The sequence below is a fragment of the Melospiza melodia genome, chromosome 28, assembly GCF_035770615.1.
Source record: "Melospiza melodia melodia isolate bMelMel2 chromosome 28, bMelMel2.pri, whole genome shotgun sequence".
Taxonomy (NCBI): Eukaryota; Metazoa; Chordata; class Aves; order Passeriformes; family Passerellidae; genus Melospiza; species Melospiza melodia.
Window position 1 is genome coordinate 8,761,541 of NC_086221.1, and position 15,474 is coordinate 8,777,014.

The 15,474-nt window shown below is 50.5% G+C and overlaps 1 protein-coding gene across 1 annotated transcript; it reads left to right on the plus strand.

The window, feature by feature from the left end:
* Positions 1 to 6,200: 6,200 nt before the first annotated feature.
* Positions 6,201 to 11,427, plus strand: DDX20 (DEAD-box helicase 20). The gene is made up of 11 exons (XM_063177973.1): positions 6,201 to 6,385; positions 6,460 to 6,554; positions 6,735 to 6,903; positions 7,100 to 7,214; positions 7,296 to 7,438; positions 7,918 to 8,056; positions 8,327 to 8,385; positions 8,729 to 8,811; positions 9,270 to 9,375; positions 9,683 to 9,784; positions 10,139 to 11,427. Exons 1-11 carry the CDS (start codon positions 6,202 to 6,204, stop codon positions 11,233 to 11,235), a joined length of 2,292 nt encoding a protein of 763 aa, XP_063034043.1. The 5' UTR covers position 6,201; the 3' UTR covers positions 11,236 to 11,427.
* Positions 11,428 to 15,474: the final 4,047 nt, after the last annotated feature.

Here is a 15,474-nt window from a genome sequence, read left to right on the forward strand (position 1 = left end):
CCGTGGCTCTCCGGCGGGGCAGGGCACAGGGCGCGGGGCGGGCGCAGCGCGGCGGCGGCGGCGGGGCCGCGTGTGCGGGCGGCGGGGCGGGGGCAGCCGCATCCCCCGGCCCGGCCCCGGCGGCCGCGGCGCTGCTGGAGGCGGCGGCCGCTCCTCCCGGGCCGGCCCCGCGCCCCGCCCGCCCCCGCTCCCCGCCGAAGTTGGCGCTGGAGTTCGCGGCGCTCGGCGCTCCCTCCGCACGGCGCTCCGCGGGCGCGACCACCCCGCCGAAAGCGCGGATTAACCTACATGGCCTTAATCGGGAGAAACTGCAGAGCCACCCGGCTGCGGTGTCCCCGTTCTGTCCTCACCGCGGGCTGTGCCCGGCAGCGCGGGGGACATGGCGGGGCCCCGGGCCGGGACAGGAACACACGGACCGGGCCGGGAGAGGGACACACGGACCGGGACAGACAGGGACACACGGACCGGGCCGGGACACCGACACACGGACCGGTGGCGATGTCCGAGCGCCCTGCGCCAGGCCAGCGCACGGAGAGCCGCAGGGCCCGGTGTTCCCAGGTGTTCGCAGGTGTTCGCAGGTGTTCCCAGGTGTGCACGGTGCCTGAGCGCGGTTTATTTTTCCTCTCGCTGTTTCGGCCCGTGCCAGTCTCTGCGCACGCAGCAGCTCCTGGAAAACTCCGGGTGTGAGGATGCCGCAGCCACGGATGAGCCCCTCTAAGAGCAGGATTCTTTTATCTCAGATCAACAGCCTCCAATATCGCTTCTCACCGCAGGACACCAAACAGATGGACAGGCGAGCAGGGACAAAAATACAAACACTTTTGGATCATCAGACTTCATAACTGTGCTGAATTTGAAAGGGTTTGAAGTTTTGAGTGTTTCTCACAAATAAATATTATTCTCATCTTATTCGCAAAATGTGTTGTTTGGATGATAAATGCTGAGTCCTCTGTGATATTTTAGCCTCAGTTGCTCTGCAGTGCTAAAGAACTTGATAGGAGGAGAAATACTACTTTGTGGTTTCAAATTTGGGATTAAAAACGTAGTTACTTGGTTTTTTCCCATAAATTTCACAAAGACTGGCTAAAATTTTTGCCTCTCCAGGTCCTTATTTTTTGAAGGAAAACATTTTTATAGACGATAATAGGATTCAGTGTGTTTGCTTGTTTGTTTACAGAAACCAATTTCAGTGTTTTTGAAAGCTGACCTTTGTGTCAAAATCCAATTTAAATGGGAAATTTGCGATGTGCCCTTTCACATGTGTTTGGGAAACACTCCAGAGTTAATGTTTATCGATCCTTCCAGTGTCTGGGTTATTATGGGTCAAAATTTCCTGTCTCCTCGCTCATTTCAGGGCTCCCATTTCCCATCTGTTCAGCTGGGAACAGCATCTCTCTTCGAGGCTCCGTAGAATGTGGGGCCGTAAAGATATTAATTTATTGGAGGAATGACCTTATCAAAAAGTGAATCACTTCCAACAGGCCATGCCATGGTGTGAGTGGGTGCTTGCCAGTCCCAGCTCTTCCTTACAGTCTGAGCCAGCCAGCCCAGCTATGGTTTTTCCCTGAAATCCGAATTTACCCCATGCTGTCCCATCTGACTGTGGCAGTACAGCAGGGATGCCAGTGATCCCCACGGCTGCTGGAAGGACCAAACTGAACTCACACAACGTCTTACCTTCGGTGCATGTCAAGGATTCAGGAGGGCACCTGCACGTGTACAAGGCAAGTGGCAGATGCTGCAAGCTCCTGTGCCTCCTGCAAGACACCAGACTCTGTGATCTTCTGGCAGATGAACAGGAAGAGTTTCTAGGCTCTGTTTGGCTCTGCTAAGGACATCTTTTTGATCCCTTTTCCAGCCTCCAGGGCTGCTCCTGTCCCAGGAGACTGATAAAGGAGTTCAGGAGCACAGAATAAAAAAATAAAACAGAATATTCATGTGCTCCAAACTCCAGGGAACTTGCAAGAGAAGAGAAAAATCTGAACTATTTTCTCAGTAGGATTTCCTTAGTAAGCAGCATTTTTCTCTTGCGTGTAGACAACTGGTTCAAAGCAGCACCGACACCTCATGCCAGGCCCTGCACTCCTCCCGCTCTGTCGTGGTGTAAACCATGAGCAGATGGTGCAGTGCACTGGAAAATCAGATCTCCGAGAAAATACAGAGCCAAGAATAAAACTCCCTGAAGCAGAAAGCTACATGGTTTATTTCAGGACAAAAAGAAAAACTGAGATCCTTGGGCAAAAATTAGAATACTCCTTCAGAGTGGAGTATTCCACTTCTGTGAACTGCCTCGTTTATTCCTGATTGAGGAAACATCCCTCCCTTCACAGCTGAAGGCTCATCTCATTTGTTGTCTTTCAGTTCATTGATCTGGTTTCTCCAGGCTCCCACGTGACTGTTCTTTGCTGAACTAACAAGCATGGTTATCACTGAATTTTCTTTCCTTTCGACTTTCTTGCACGCTGACGACAAACCTTTCAGAATTTCCTCCCACTTCAGCTGCAGCATGACCTGAATTGCATCCATCCTTGTTTAAACCCACTGGGGCAGAAACATCCAGCCACGATAGGTAAGGCTGTAATGCCAGAACTTTGTCTGTTTTTATATTTGTGCATAAAGAGATAAAATAGCCCTGAAAATATTCCTGTTCCTTCCATTAAGTCTATTTTAGTGCACACAGTCTCTGCACTTGTGGCCTTTGTATTATAAAGTTCTGACATGTCCTAGCCTCGCTATGCCCTATCCTCAAAATTAAACTTTTAATGCTGCTCCAGCCGAATTCCAGCTGCTGGCATTGCTGTGCCTGCCCTGGAGTGCCAGGAGTGAGGAGCAGGGAGCTCCTTGTGCAGCACTGCCTTGTGCTGAGCATCTCTCGGATTTCCTCTCGGCTCGCTGCCTTCTCGTGACCTACATCCTGCTCACACGAGCTAAAAAAATAATTTAGCAAATCTTGGTATCTAAGATTAAACTGGGATGATGTTTGTTTATTTGGAGGAGAACAGCAGCAGCGAAACACTGACATTTCTCTGTGCAGAGCTCAAATTGCTGCTCTGACCCGACCCCTAAGATCTCCTTGCTTTTATCTGCAGCTGCGCCCAGCATGTGCCTGTGCTGCCTGCCCCGTGGATTTGGGATTCCATCTGAAACCTGGGAAGTTCTCCCTGATCCTTGGGAAGAATGAGCCTGACAAGGAACCCAGTCCATTCCTCAGGAGGGCACTGAGATGTGCCTCAGGTGGGTGTGAGCCATCACCATCCTCCTCCTCCTCCTCCTTGTCATTATTGATGATAACTGCATGCAGCAGACCCGCTGGGAAGAGCCCAGAGCTTTGTCATCACTGAGGGAACAGAGAGGATTCTGCTGCTCCCAAGACTTGCTGCTCCTGGTAGCGTGCCGTGCAGCTTTCTTTTCCAGAGGGCAAGGGAATGTGCAGGGAGCCCAGAGTCAGATTTGTGGGGAATATGCAGTCACTGTCTGCGCTGGATCAATGGCCCTTTCACTGTCCCAAGCCCTACTGTACAGAGAACAAACACAGTTCCCATGGCAGTGCAAACACAAATACAGCCCACACTCCAAAGAGTGACTCACACGTGCTGCAGAGAACAGAGAAACTTCCCTGTCTTCATCTCAAAACATCTGGGAGAGGAGGATGAGATTATCTCACTTTCAAAATATTCTACAAATATTATGTAAACCAGATTTGCTCGGAATAATTCCGTGTCTTGGCAGATCTGAAAGACAAATCCTTTGAAGGCAAAGGAATAAGGCAAGGCTGGTGCCTGCTTGCAGTAGCAGTGTCCAAATCAATAATGAATATATTCTTAAAATAGATACAACACAACACTTCTGGAAGCCAATACCAACCTCCAGGAGCATTTTACCTCAGTATTTCAATGAGTCACAACAAGAATTTAAATGTTGGAAATGAAGAGTGGCTTTATAAGAAAAGGATGACATGGATAAATCTGCGGGAAGTATTTAGTATAAATCCAAAGTCCTGGTATTGCAGGTGTTAGGCTGAAATAGTCTGAAATAGTCTGAAATAGACTGAAATTATGACCACCCGCCCTGGAGCATCAGCAGCATCACTCAGAGGTGTCTTAGAACATCACTTACCTAAAGCTGATATATAAATTCAGGGGGAAATGGGTCCAGCACAGAATTAAATCAAATATGTGATGTGCACTTTCTGGCAGGGACAAAAATGTGGGGAGCACTTTCTTGGAGGAATAAAACATGTTCTCAGTGTATATGGGAGGAAGAGTTTTCCCTAGCAGGGCTTCTCTACATCTTAAAACCTCACGGATTTTGATGACCCCAAGCTAGTTTATATCCCTTCAAAATAACCTGTTATTTTAGCAGTTCTCCAGCTCTGAAGGACATCTCATCTGCTTCTTTCACCAACCTAAATCCTTTCCCAGGACCTATTCTGCCTGCAGAGCATTCAGATTCAATGTCAAGCTGTCCAAAGGCTGCTCTGAGCAGGAATTCTTCCTTTGGCTCTTGCTGCAAGCAGAAGCAAAGCCATGTCATGGCAGAGCTGCAGATTCCTCGTGGCAGGGCTGACATGTGAAGGTCAGCAATGGGAATTCAGCGCTCCAGAGTCGCTGAGGTAAAGCAAGGCTGAAAGAGAAGATTCCTGTGTGTGCTGTGACTCACAGCGCTCACACAGGGCTCACAGCAAAGCCAGGAGCAGCAGCAGGTAAGATTCGCTACGGGAATGAGGGTGAAACAAAACCCTTCACGGGATCCACTGACAGAGCTGCAGGAGCCTGCATGAGACGCAGCCCCTCAGCCAGGGCCAAAACCAGCAGGAGAGGGACAGCAAACCTGCCAAGGGTGCCTCACACACAGGGACATGGCCTGGAGTGTGTCTGCACTGAAGGGCGGCAGGAAAATGAAATCACAAACAGCAGCATCGTTGTGAGTGGCCGTGCAGTGTCTGAGCGTCTCATTAACACACGGAATAATGTCTGTCCACGCATCACCTTGGCTGTGTTGCAGCCTGCATGAAACCTGGGGAGGAAAGGAACAAGTGAGAGAAACACAGAGGGCAGCAGCTCCTGCAATGGCTCTTGGGGGCTGTTTTGTCACCTCCTCGCTGCCCTTCCCCCCTGGGAACAGTCCCTCCTCGCTGCTCTTTCTTGTCTGTTCAAATCACATCAATTTAAAAGGGTTATGAAAGGCTTTATTTAATCAAATGTTTGTTATGTCCAGGTGTCTTTGCCTGTCTCCTTTCCCAGATTTATCCAGGGACAATTATCTCATGCTGGAGACTCTTTCCCCTTGAGGACCAATGAGAATATCCACTTAAAAATTAAAAAGTGATTGGAATAGTGGCCTGCCCGTAGATCCCGTTACCTGTGCTCTGGGGCACAGCCCCAGCCAGCTGCTGTGCTCTCCAAACTGGAGCTGCTCTTTGTCCTGCAGGGTTAGGTGTTTGCTGCTCAGATATTCACAGGAAAATATCATCACAATAAAACAGCACTGAATAGAATCTCACAGACTTTTCTCCCCCATCAGGAATATAGACATGAGGAATTTCAAAGGCGTGACCAAGCCTGTGATACACCAAAGCCATTAAAATTCATTTTGGCTGCCCAGCACCGTAAGAATAATGGCACAGTGTATGTGCTTGTACAGTAGAAGCCACTGTGGAGCTTTTCCAAATCCCCTTGCAATGAATGCAAGCTGCACGTCCTGAGCCTCCGAGGCGCTACCATAAAAGCTGATATTCATAAACCCACCCACATTTCAAATAAGTGGCCTACAGAGGGTAGTAAGTAACGCACACACAGATTAGCACATTTGCCCTTTGCTGAGTGAATACTGTGCTGTTAATTTTTTGTAGGAATTTTTTGTAGGCTCCTAAATCGCGTGTTCTGTGCGCTGTGTGCTCTGCTCGGGGATGGGCACGGCCCCGGGGCTGCCGGCGCTCAGGGCGCGCTCGGACAGCGCTGCCGGGCACAGGGTGGGGTTGGGGGTGTCTGTGCAGGGCCGGGAGCTGCACTCAGCGGTGATTTGGGGCTGTTCCCCCGTTGTACCGAGCCCGCCATGCCCAGCCCGTCCGAACCGGGGCCGCTCCGCGCCCGCCCCGAGGCGGAGCCGCCGCCATGTGCCCTGCACGGCGCCCCCTGGCGGCGCTCGCCCCGCACGGGATCACGGCAGCTCTCGCGAGACTCCCCCGCCCGCCCCGCCAAGATGGCGGCGCCCATGGAGGCGGCGGGCCGGTTCCGCACCCGGGACGTGCTGCTGCCCGGCGGCCCCTCCGACTTCGGCTCTCTGCTGCTGTCACCGCCCGTGCTGGCGGGGCTGGAGGCGGCCGGCTTCCATCGGCCGTCCCCCGTGCAGCTGAAGGCCATCCCGCTGGGGCGCTGCGGGCTGGGTGAGCGGGCGGGCCGGGGGCTGCTCCCGGGGCTGTCCCGGGGCTGCCCTGACCGTCGCGGCCGCTCTTTGCAGATCTGATCGTGCAGGCCAAGTCCGGCACCGGCAAGACCTGCGTGTTCGCCACCATCGCCCTGGATGCCGTGCTGCTGGAGAGCCCTGCCACGCAGGTGAGCCGGGCCGGAGGGGGAGCCGCTCACTGGGGATAGGCACCGAGCGCCGTGAGATACCGCCGTTTGTTGGTTTAAATCACCGCGGTTGGTTTAAATCATCGCGGTTGGTTTAAATCCCCGCGCTCTCAGCGCCATCCTGCGGCTCCGAGCCTCTCGTTTAACCCTTGCCCCGCGCAGATCCTGATCCTGGCTCCCACGAGGGAGATCGCCGTGCAGATCCACGCCGTGATCACGGCCATCGGCATAAAAATGGAAGGCCTGGAGTGCCATGTGTTCATCGGGGGCACGCCTCTGAGCCAGGACAGGAGCAGGCTGAAGAAGTGCCACATCGCTGTGGGCTCCCCAGGTAGGGGCAGCTTTGTTGTGCTTTGGGTCCCTGTGGCCCTGCACGGTTCAATAACCGGGCCTGGGGACGCTGGGTTGGCTGTGCTTGTTGTCATTAATAGGGCTCAGCCTCAGAGGTTAAGGAATACTTTAAAAGTTCATTGTTAGAGCGTTTGGAGTGACGTTTTTGGAGCTGTTTGTGCTGTCCCTCCCTGCAGGGCGGATCAAGCAGCTGATCGAGCTGGACTACCTGAACACGGCCAGCGTGAGGCTCCTGGTGCTGGACGAGGCAGACAAGCTGCTGGAGGAGGGCAGCTTCCAGGAGCAGGTCAAGTAAGGCAGAGCCCTCCCCTGGTGCCCGTGTGCTCATATCGGCTGCCCTCGTGTGAGTGACTGCCCTGCTTGTGTCCCCAGCTGGATCTACTCCTCCCTGCCTGTCAATAAGCAGATGCTGGCAGTGTCAGCCACCTACCCCGAGTCCCTGGCTGCTGCTCTCACCAGGTACATGAGGGAGCCCACGTTTGTCAGGCTGAACCCCACGGACCCTGCCCTTCTTGGTAAGCACATAAAGCAGTGACAGTGGCATGGTCAGCAATGGATGAGGAGGGGACACTAAAGCCAAAACATGTGCCTTTAGAATGCATGATTTTTCATAATTTCTATGAATTTATGAATGATAATAATTCATAGTTTCTATGAATTTTTCTAGGAATTTCCCTATCTAAGTTACTCAGTTTATGAATACTGCTTCCCAGTGTTGATGTAGTGAATCTTGAAGTGGAATGAGAAGGTCTTTAAAGGCCTTTCCAACCCAAACCAGTCTGTGATTCTGTATTGTTAAAATACCAGTGACAAATGGAACACTCTGCTTTTTCCTATCCATTCAAAAAAATATAGCTTTTTAAGAAAAACTTCTCCTGGAGGCTCTCCTGTGTGTCTGTTTGCAGTTTCCCTTCAGCTGCAGTATCACATGCTTACAGAACTGTGTGCATGTTTTTATGGCAACCCTAATCTGTTGTTTTGGTTTCCTGCTCAGGGCTGAAGCAGTACTACAAAATCGTGAATTCCCATCCCCTCCCACATAAAACCTTTGAGGAAAAAACCCAGCACCTGCAGGAGTTGTTCAGCAAGATTCCTTTCAACCAAGCCTTGGTCTTCTCAAATTTGCACAGCAGGTAATTTGTTTGCAATAACACCTGGACAAGGCTTGTTTGAGAGCACTGCTTGTGATGTCCAGCCATGGATGACAAATTTATGGTACCTGTGAGGTCTCAGAGCAGTCTGCAAACCTTAGCTCTGAAATACATCCTGAGGAATGCAGTGTGAGATACTGAAAATATCAGAATGCAGTCCCTGCCTGTAGAGAATAACCTAAGGACTAGCAGGTGTTTTAGGCTGGGGTTTTATTTCCAGTTTTCAGTGTGTGTGTGTGTGTGTTCCCTCAGGGCTCAACATCTGGCTGAAATCCTGACATCCAGAGGCTTCCCTGCTGAGTGCATTTCAGGTAAATCCATTTACAGTGTTCTGATTCCACTGAAATTGTGCATAAATGTGACCTAAAATAGGAAAACTTCCTAAATCTTGCCTTGCAGGACCTCTGGTTAAATAGCTGAGAATAGCATTTGAATCTTCATAGGTCTTTTGAGACTCAATCTACAAGGAAAAGACTATTTTTTTGTAATGAGTGACCTGAGTTTTCCAGTTTTGTTTGTTCATTCTTTACTCATTTGGAGCTGATGTTTGAGGAAGTTTCTGACTTATTCCTGATGATACAAAGCAGTGTTTTCTGGAATGTGAGGGGCATAAAGATGAAGAATGTAACCTGCTTCTAATTTTTATCTTCCTAGGCAACATGAATCAAAATCAGCGACTTGATGCCATGGCTAAATTAAAGCAATTCCACTGCAGAGTTCTGATTTCCACAGACCTGGTGAGCTTTTACTGCTTTCAAACAAGCTTCTTACAGATTCCATTTCAAATTTATTAACTGCTCTGCAAATTTTACAGCATGCAGGAGTATTGCACATAAAGTTACTTCAGAGGATTTGATTTGGCTTGGAATTGGAGAGAACATAAATGTGCTGATCAAGCACCGTGGACTGTGACTTATTGTCACAGTGGGGCTCAGACATCACCCCATTCCTCATCTGCCTGCCTGTGGAGTGAGGGGATACTTTTAGGGCACGTCCAACCCAACCCATTCTGTGATCTGGCTCAAAAATAGGTGTCAATTTATCAGTTGCTCTGCAGCTAAAAGCTGCTGTAGGGGCAGCATGCTGTGAGTGCCAGATGTGTTGGGTGACCCCACTGTGGTCCCTTCCAGCCTCCCTGGGTTCTGGGTTTATTACTCGGCTCTCACTGCCCTTTTCTCCTCCTCCCCTGCTGCAGACATCTCGTGGAATTGATGCTGAGAAGGTGAACCTGGTCATCAACCTGGACGTGCCCCTGGACTGGGAGACCTACATGCACCGCATCGGCCGCGCCGGGCGCTTCGGTGGGACAGCTCTGCTGGGCTGGGCTGGGCTGGGCCTGAGCCCTGAGCTCTGCTGGGCTGGGCTGGGCTGGGCCTGAGCCCTGAGCTCTGCTGGGCTGGGCCTGAGCCCTGAGCTCTGCTGGGCTGAGCCCTGTGCTGGGCTGGGCTCTGCTGGACTGGGAGACCTACATGCGCCGCATCGGCTGCGCCGGGCGCTTCGGTGGGACAGCCCTGCTAGGTTGGGCTGGGCTGGGCTGGGCCTGGCTGGGCTTGACCCTGCTGGCCTGAGCCCTACTGAGCCTGCAATTAACTCTGCTCTGTCCCACAGGCACCTTGGGGCTGGCTGTGACCTACTGCTGCCGTGGGGAGGAGGAGAACACCATGATGAAAATTGCTCAGAAGTGCAACCTGCAGCTTCTTCCTCTGCCAGGTGGGCTCTGTGCTGGGCGTACAGCTGGGCTTGGTGGTTTCCTGTTAGAGCTTCAGACAAGCCCAGGGAGGCTGGTGTGTGGCTTCTCTGCTGGGGCTGCTTTGCTTTTAGCCCATTTTCCTCACACTCAGCTCCCCACAGGGAATGCAGTGTTGTTTGTCTTGAGCAGCCTTTGGTGCCTCCCGTGAAGGAAATATTGTGGCTCTTTAAACTCTCCTGAGAATTGAAGGGGTTGGTTTGGGCCCTCACTTGATGTCTGACATGCAGTTTTGAGAAGCTTCTCTTGGGTACTGGTGTGAGCTCTGGAGGGAAGGATGCCCTTGCCTGAGTGGTGCTTGTTTCTCTTCTGTGCAGAGCCAATCCCCCCTGGAATGATGGAGCAGTTTGAGGATGGGCAGGTGGAAGTTAAACCTGCAATACCCACGGCTCCTGTGCTGAACTGTGACACTGTGTGTCCTAAACCAGAGCAGCCAGAGCTGCAGCCTGTCCAGAATGGCTTCCCAGACATTCCTCAGCCTCCCTCTAATCTTCCAAGGGATAATTCCTCTGCAGAAAGGCCAAAAAAGACTCCGAAGCAAAAACAGATAAAAAAGTGCACAAATCCTGCAAAAGTAGAGAAAAATAGAAGCCCCCAAACTTCCAGCTGTCACACAGAACAGAAGAACCAAGTCAAACCCATCTCCAGGATGGATGGAGAGCACAGCACTCAGGCTCCAGATGAGGAGGCCTTAAAACAAAATCTTCCCAAAATTCCATGCTTGTCTTCTTTCAAAACCCAACTCACCAGTCCCTGGAGCTTCTCAGATTTTGTTGAAGATTATGATTATTTCATTAAAGAAGGGTCAGAGAGAGAGGTGGAGATTTTAAGAAGTTACTCAGGCCCAGGAGAGCAGCATGGGCTGCCCAGGAATGGGGATGTGGAGTGGGAAGAGATGGAACATCACCCAGAGGCAGCAGCAGATGAGGCTGAGTCTGCTGACAGCAATGGCTCAGGGAGCCCCAGGGGTTCCTTGAACAGCAGGGCCAACAACTCCTGCTCTGAGGCCTTTTCAGACACACAGGAGCCAAGCCCTGTGCCCCCAGCACGCCGGGGCCCCCCACGTTCCTGTCCCACGCCAAAGCAGCCTCAGGAGCCATCCCACAGCCCAAGGCAAAAGGAAGTGAAAAAGAAAGTCCCAAAACAGAATGCTAAAGCCAAGAAAAGCCACAAGTATCAGTTCTGCAGTCCTGCCAGGAGCAGAGCTGAGGAGGAGCAGAGCTGCAGCTCCTGGGAGGATGCTGCCCACCAGGGCTGCAGCTCTGAGCACCACTGGAGGTGCTACTACGAGGCCTGGCAGAGCTACTACTCAGCACTGTCCCACTACAGCAGGAGCTACTGGCACCTGAGCTGCATCAGTGCCTACCACACCAACTCAGTGTATCTCCAGGAGCTGCTCAGAGATGGGGACTGATGTGCTGGTGCTGCTGGCTGGGACCAGCCTGGACAGGGCTGTGACAGCCCTGCCTAAGGGGCACTCACAAGAGACAGATGTTGTTTGACTTGCAGAAAATGGTGTCTTTTTATAAGCAGCTGTGTCTGGTAGATGTTTTACACAGGTCCAGTGACGGTGTTACAATTTGTTAATAAAAGGTAAAGAAAGGCAGCTGGATGCTCACTTGGAATCTTTACAATCCAAAGCAAAAACAGGATGATAAAAGGCAGCCATTCCCACATAAGAAATGTCAGGAAATCCAGAACAATCCCAGTTGTGTTTCATGGCATCCCAGAGTGGTTTGGGTGGGAAGGGACTTTAAAGTTCACCTTGTTCCATTCCTGCCATGGCAGGGACCCCTTCCCCTGTGCCAGGAGCTCCCAGCCCCAGTGTCCAGCCTGGCCTTGGGCACTGCCAGGGCGCCAGGGCACCCACAGCTGCTCTGGGCACCTGTGCCAGGGCTGCCCTCCCTCCTGCCTCCCTGTTGGGTGAAGCTGGATTCCCTCTCCATGGTCTGTTCCAAGTTGGTGCTCATCCTGTTTTCCCTGATTCTCTTGGTAAACACCAGGCGCTGATAACATCCCAGCGAAGTGGCAGAGTGAAGGGAGCATCTCAATGCCTGCACTGCTAAATTAAATCCAGTTAATTAACACTGTATAAATAACATTTCTATAGCAAGGTGTGCAGCAGGCTGTGTGGTGGAGGATTTAATTATGTAGAAAATGTGCAGCAATCATAATTGGTCTGTCCCTCTGGGTGCAACAGTATCAGGCTTCCCACACTTACAGGAATGCTTTAATTAGAAATGGAATTACCCATTAGTGCTAAAACTAATTGATATTTCCTGTTTGGCTTGTACAGAGCTGTCCTGGGGCAGTCCTGGCTGGCTCGGGGTGCTGACCCTGGGTTGCCAGTGCACCAATTTTGAAAGTTTTTCTTTCTGTGCTTTGTTCCTGCCTTACTCCCTTTGTGTCACAAATGACTCCAGGGAGGGGGTTCCCCTTTGAGTAGTTGGAAAAGGCCAAGACAGCACGATTGTGTTTCCAGGATGAATTTTTGCAACTTGTAGCATTCACAGAGGGGACCCTGTAAGAAATGCACCTCAGTATCTGCATTATTGCTGTCCTCTGACATCTCACTGATTTCCTTAATGATTGCTTTGGGAAGAGTTAATTAGTATTTAAATGCAACTCCAGTGGCCCAGGTCAACACCCAGAGTTCTCCAGAAGAGCCTCCCAGAAGGTTTTGGGAAGAAACGACAGCATGCTGTTGGTATTTGTGGCACATACTCTGTTTAATCCGGATTGGATACATCAGGTACAGCAGTGGCACAAGACTCAATACTGTAAATGATATACAAGTTTCAACATATGCACTACAATTCCAAAAGAAGACAACAGGAAACTCGGTTCTTCTAGAAAGTTGTTCTCAAATGAAGCTACCTGCAGTTGTGTCCAGTACATTTCGTATCTGTCCTCTGACATTTGTAAAGCAAAGCCCATTGAAAGTACGAAAATAGAAAAGAATCGGGTTGAGAGCTTCTTACAACATAGAACTCCTAAAGAAAACACCATTGCATTGGAATGCCGTACTGGTTTATCAAAAATAGACCATCACGCCGCTTGTAGAGACTCGCTTGGTCCGAGGAGCCCCTGGAGCTCCCAGTGGTGGCTGGAGTGGGGAGAGCACTGGGGGCACCTTCCCCCAGCTGAGGCCCTGGAGCAGCACTGGTTAAACCCAGGGAGGGGAGGGACACACGGACACACACAGAGGGACAGACCTGACTGGGAACGGGCGGGGGGACTGTCACAAGCTCTCTGTCACCTGCTCTCTGTTCCACCTGAAGCGTTTGTGGCACAGGTTCTGCCCCTGCACAGGAGCAGCAGCTCTGGCTCTGTCCAGAATTCCCTGTGGCATTTGGGGTGTCAGGAGCTGGGCTGCACTCGGTGCAAGAGGAGGGCTCATTGCTCTACAGGATTGCCAGAGAGGTGAAATGACTTCTTCGAGGTCACTTAGTGATGGCTCAGAGCTCAGGAGCAGGGCCCAGGTGCTGGTGCTCAGCTCCTGATGTTCACTGCCCTCCCTTTGCTCTGACAGCCTTAGAAAGAGGAAATCACCATGGACAGCGTTTTTGGCAAATACAAAGCCTAAAAACTTGGGCTCTAAACCCATGGATCTGCTGCAGTTGGCTCCAAGTGCTGGAGAAAAACAAATGTTCTAAACCAAAATATTGAGATGGGCTGGATGGGTGAGTGATGTGAGAAAGGTGTTTTATTCACCCAGCTTTAAAAGCAGAATTAAGTTTGTGGTTCAAAGCTGCTGATGTTCACCAGCTCTCCACGAGTGCTGACTCTGCCTTAGTCCAACAGATTAAATATTACAAAGTCCAAGGGATGTAGCAACACAAATTAAATGTGGTTTTTAATTTCCTGGGTTTTCTTTACAATACATGTAAGATGCAACATGTCTGCAACCTCTTTACTTAAAAAGCAAACTCTTGAAGGAAATTTGCATTCTTTAGCTGGTATTAATCTGATTTTCATGCACACACCTTGAGCTGTCTAGACTAGAATGACATATGCTGGGTTACAGTACAGGTGCATTAGCAACAGGTTTAGGTTAAACAAGTGGCATTGAATAATTTGGTCTTTCTGGCCAATTAAAGACAGATGCATTTTGGATTATCCATGAGGTTTATTCTGCGCTAAAGCCGTGTGTTACTTAGGTTGTCCTTGTAAGGAAACTGAAAGCAAAAGGTGGCTTTTAGAAAGAGTCAATAGAAGTCAAAGCCTGTGTGTGAAAGGTATTTTTCATCATTTGCTGCCAGCTGGGTGTGAATCCTGTTAGCAGCTCAATGCCAGGTGAGAGGAGAGGAAATCTATTGATAGCATAGGCAGAAAATTGGTGCAAATATTTTTCCTTCAGAAAAAAGCTTTGGAAAGGAAATGCTCAGAAAAGGGAGTTGCTCCTTTGATATTTTTATATTGCTTTAGGAAAATCTGAAAAAACAATGCCCTTCCACTTGCTTTTTGTACAAAGAATCCATTTTTACCCCTTTTAAAGGAGCGTCTCTAAAACTGTAAAAAGTCGCGAGGAGTGAGAGGAGGGGAAAGGCTTGGAGCTGCAGTGCCAGCACAGCACTGGCGGTGTTCTGGGGCTCATGGGGCTCTTCCAGAGCCTGCCCTGTCCCTGCAGGGATGGATCCTTGTGGGGATGGGTCCTTGGGATGGATCCCTGTCCCTGTGGGGATGGATCCCTGTTCTTGCAGGACTGAATCCCTGTCCCTGCAGCCCCCAGAGGTGCACAGTTCTCTCCTGGGGTAACCCCAGGTTTTCCACAAGGCAGTTCCAGCTGCTTTTGGACCCTTTATTGGGCGACCTCAGAGGATAAAGAGAGCTAATTCCTTCACTAAAAATACTTTTAGCCTGTTCCTCTAGGCTCAGACTTCCTTAAATCTGTGTGTTTGTATGCCCTGAGAGCCTGTGCTGAGGAACTGGCAGCCTGGGCAGCCCTGTTCATGGCAGGGGCAGAGCCGTGGTTCCCAGCGAGGATAACAATTCCTGATTTGTGGAAGAAAACAGAGGCCGTGGCAATCAGAGCCCAAGCAGCCAGCCAGAAACTCCTGGAACTGGTTTTCCTCCTTCTTTTTAACCTTTAAAATTGAGTGTTATACTCCCAAAAGTTTGTCTGACAGTGATTAAAAGCCCCTTTGGGCGAGGGCTGCCGCAGGGCTATTTACAGATACAGAGATGTGGAGTGCCAGGTCCAGCACTCCACGCTGAATCAGGAATAAGAAAGGCAGCACCAAGAATCCTTGGGAATCCCTGACTCTTTGTAATTTTTATTCCTGTCCCTGTCAGCACAGGGCATTTCACCCTCACTCTGTGCCAGTGGAGAGGAGGCTGCAAAGGTGGCGAGTGGTGGAGAGCAAGGCCTCTGATCTAGGAGGGCAGGGGTGCTCAGATGATGACACTTAATGAAAATAAAGCAAAACCTAAATTAAAACATCGAAAGAAATCTAATTAATGGTAAGATTAACTGCAGTATAACCTCCTACAGGAAGCAGCAAAAGGCAGAGCATTTTAATCTTTTAAAACAGGACTAAACATAGTTTTGGGTAACACATCACAGCCCTGGAATAAATGACTGAAGCTGGTGCAGCTACTGGAGGCTCAGCCATAGCCCTGGGGTTCCTGGGATGTTGGGGGACTCTACGGA

What these genes read in the sequence shown, in the direction of transcription:
- DDX20 (XM_063177973.1), top strand. Translation starts at nt 6,202, where the DNA reads ATGGCGGCGCCCATGGAGGCGGCGGGCCGGTTCCGCACCCGGGACGTG. An exon ending in GCTGGGGCGCTGCGGGCTGG is followed by an intron (nt 6,386 to 6,459) that starts GTGAGCGGGCGG and finishes CGCTCTTTGCAG; the next exon opens with ATCTGATCGTGCAGGCCAAG. An exon ending in CATCGCTGTGGGCTCCCCAG is followed by an intron (nt 6,904 to 7,099) that starts GTAGGGGCAGCT and finishes CCCTCCCTGCAG; the next exon opens with GGCGGATCAAGCAGCTGATC.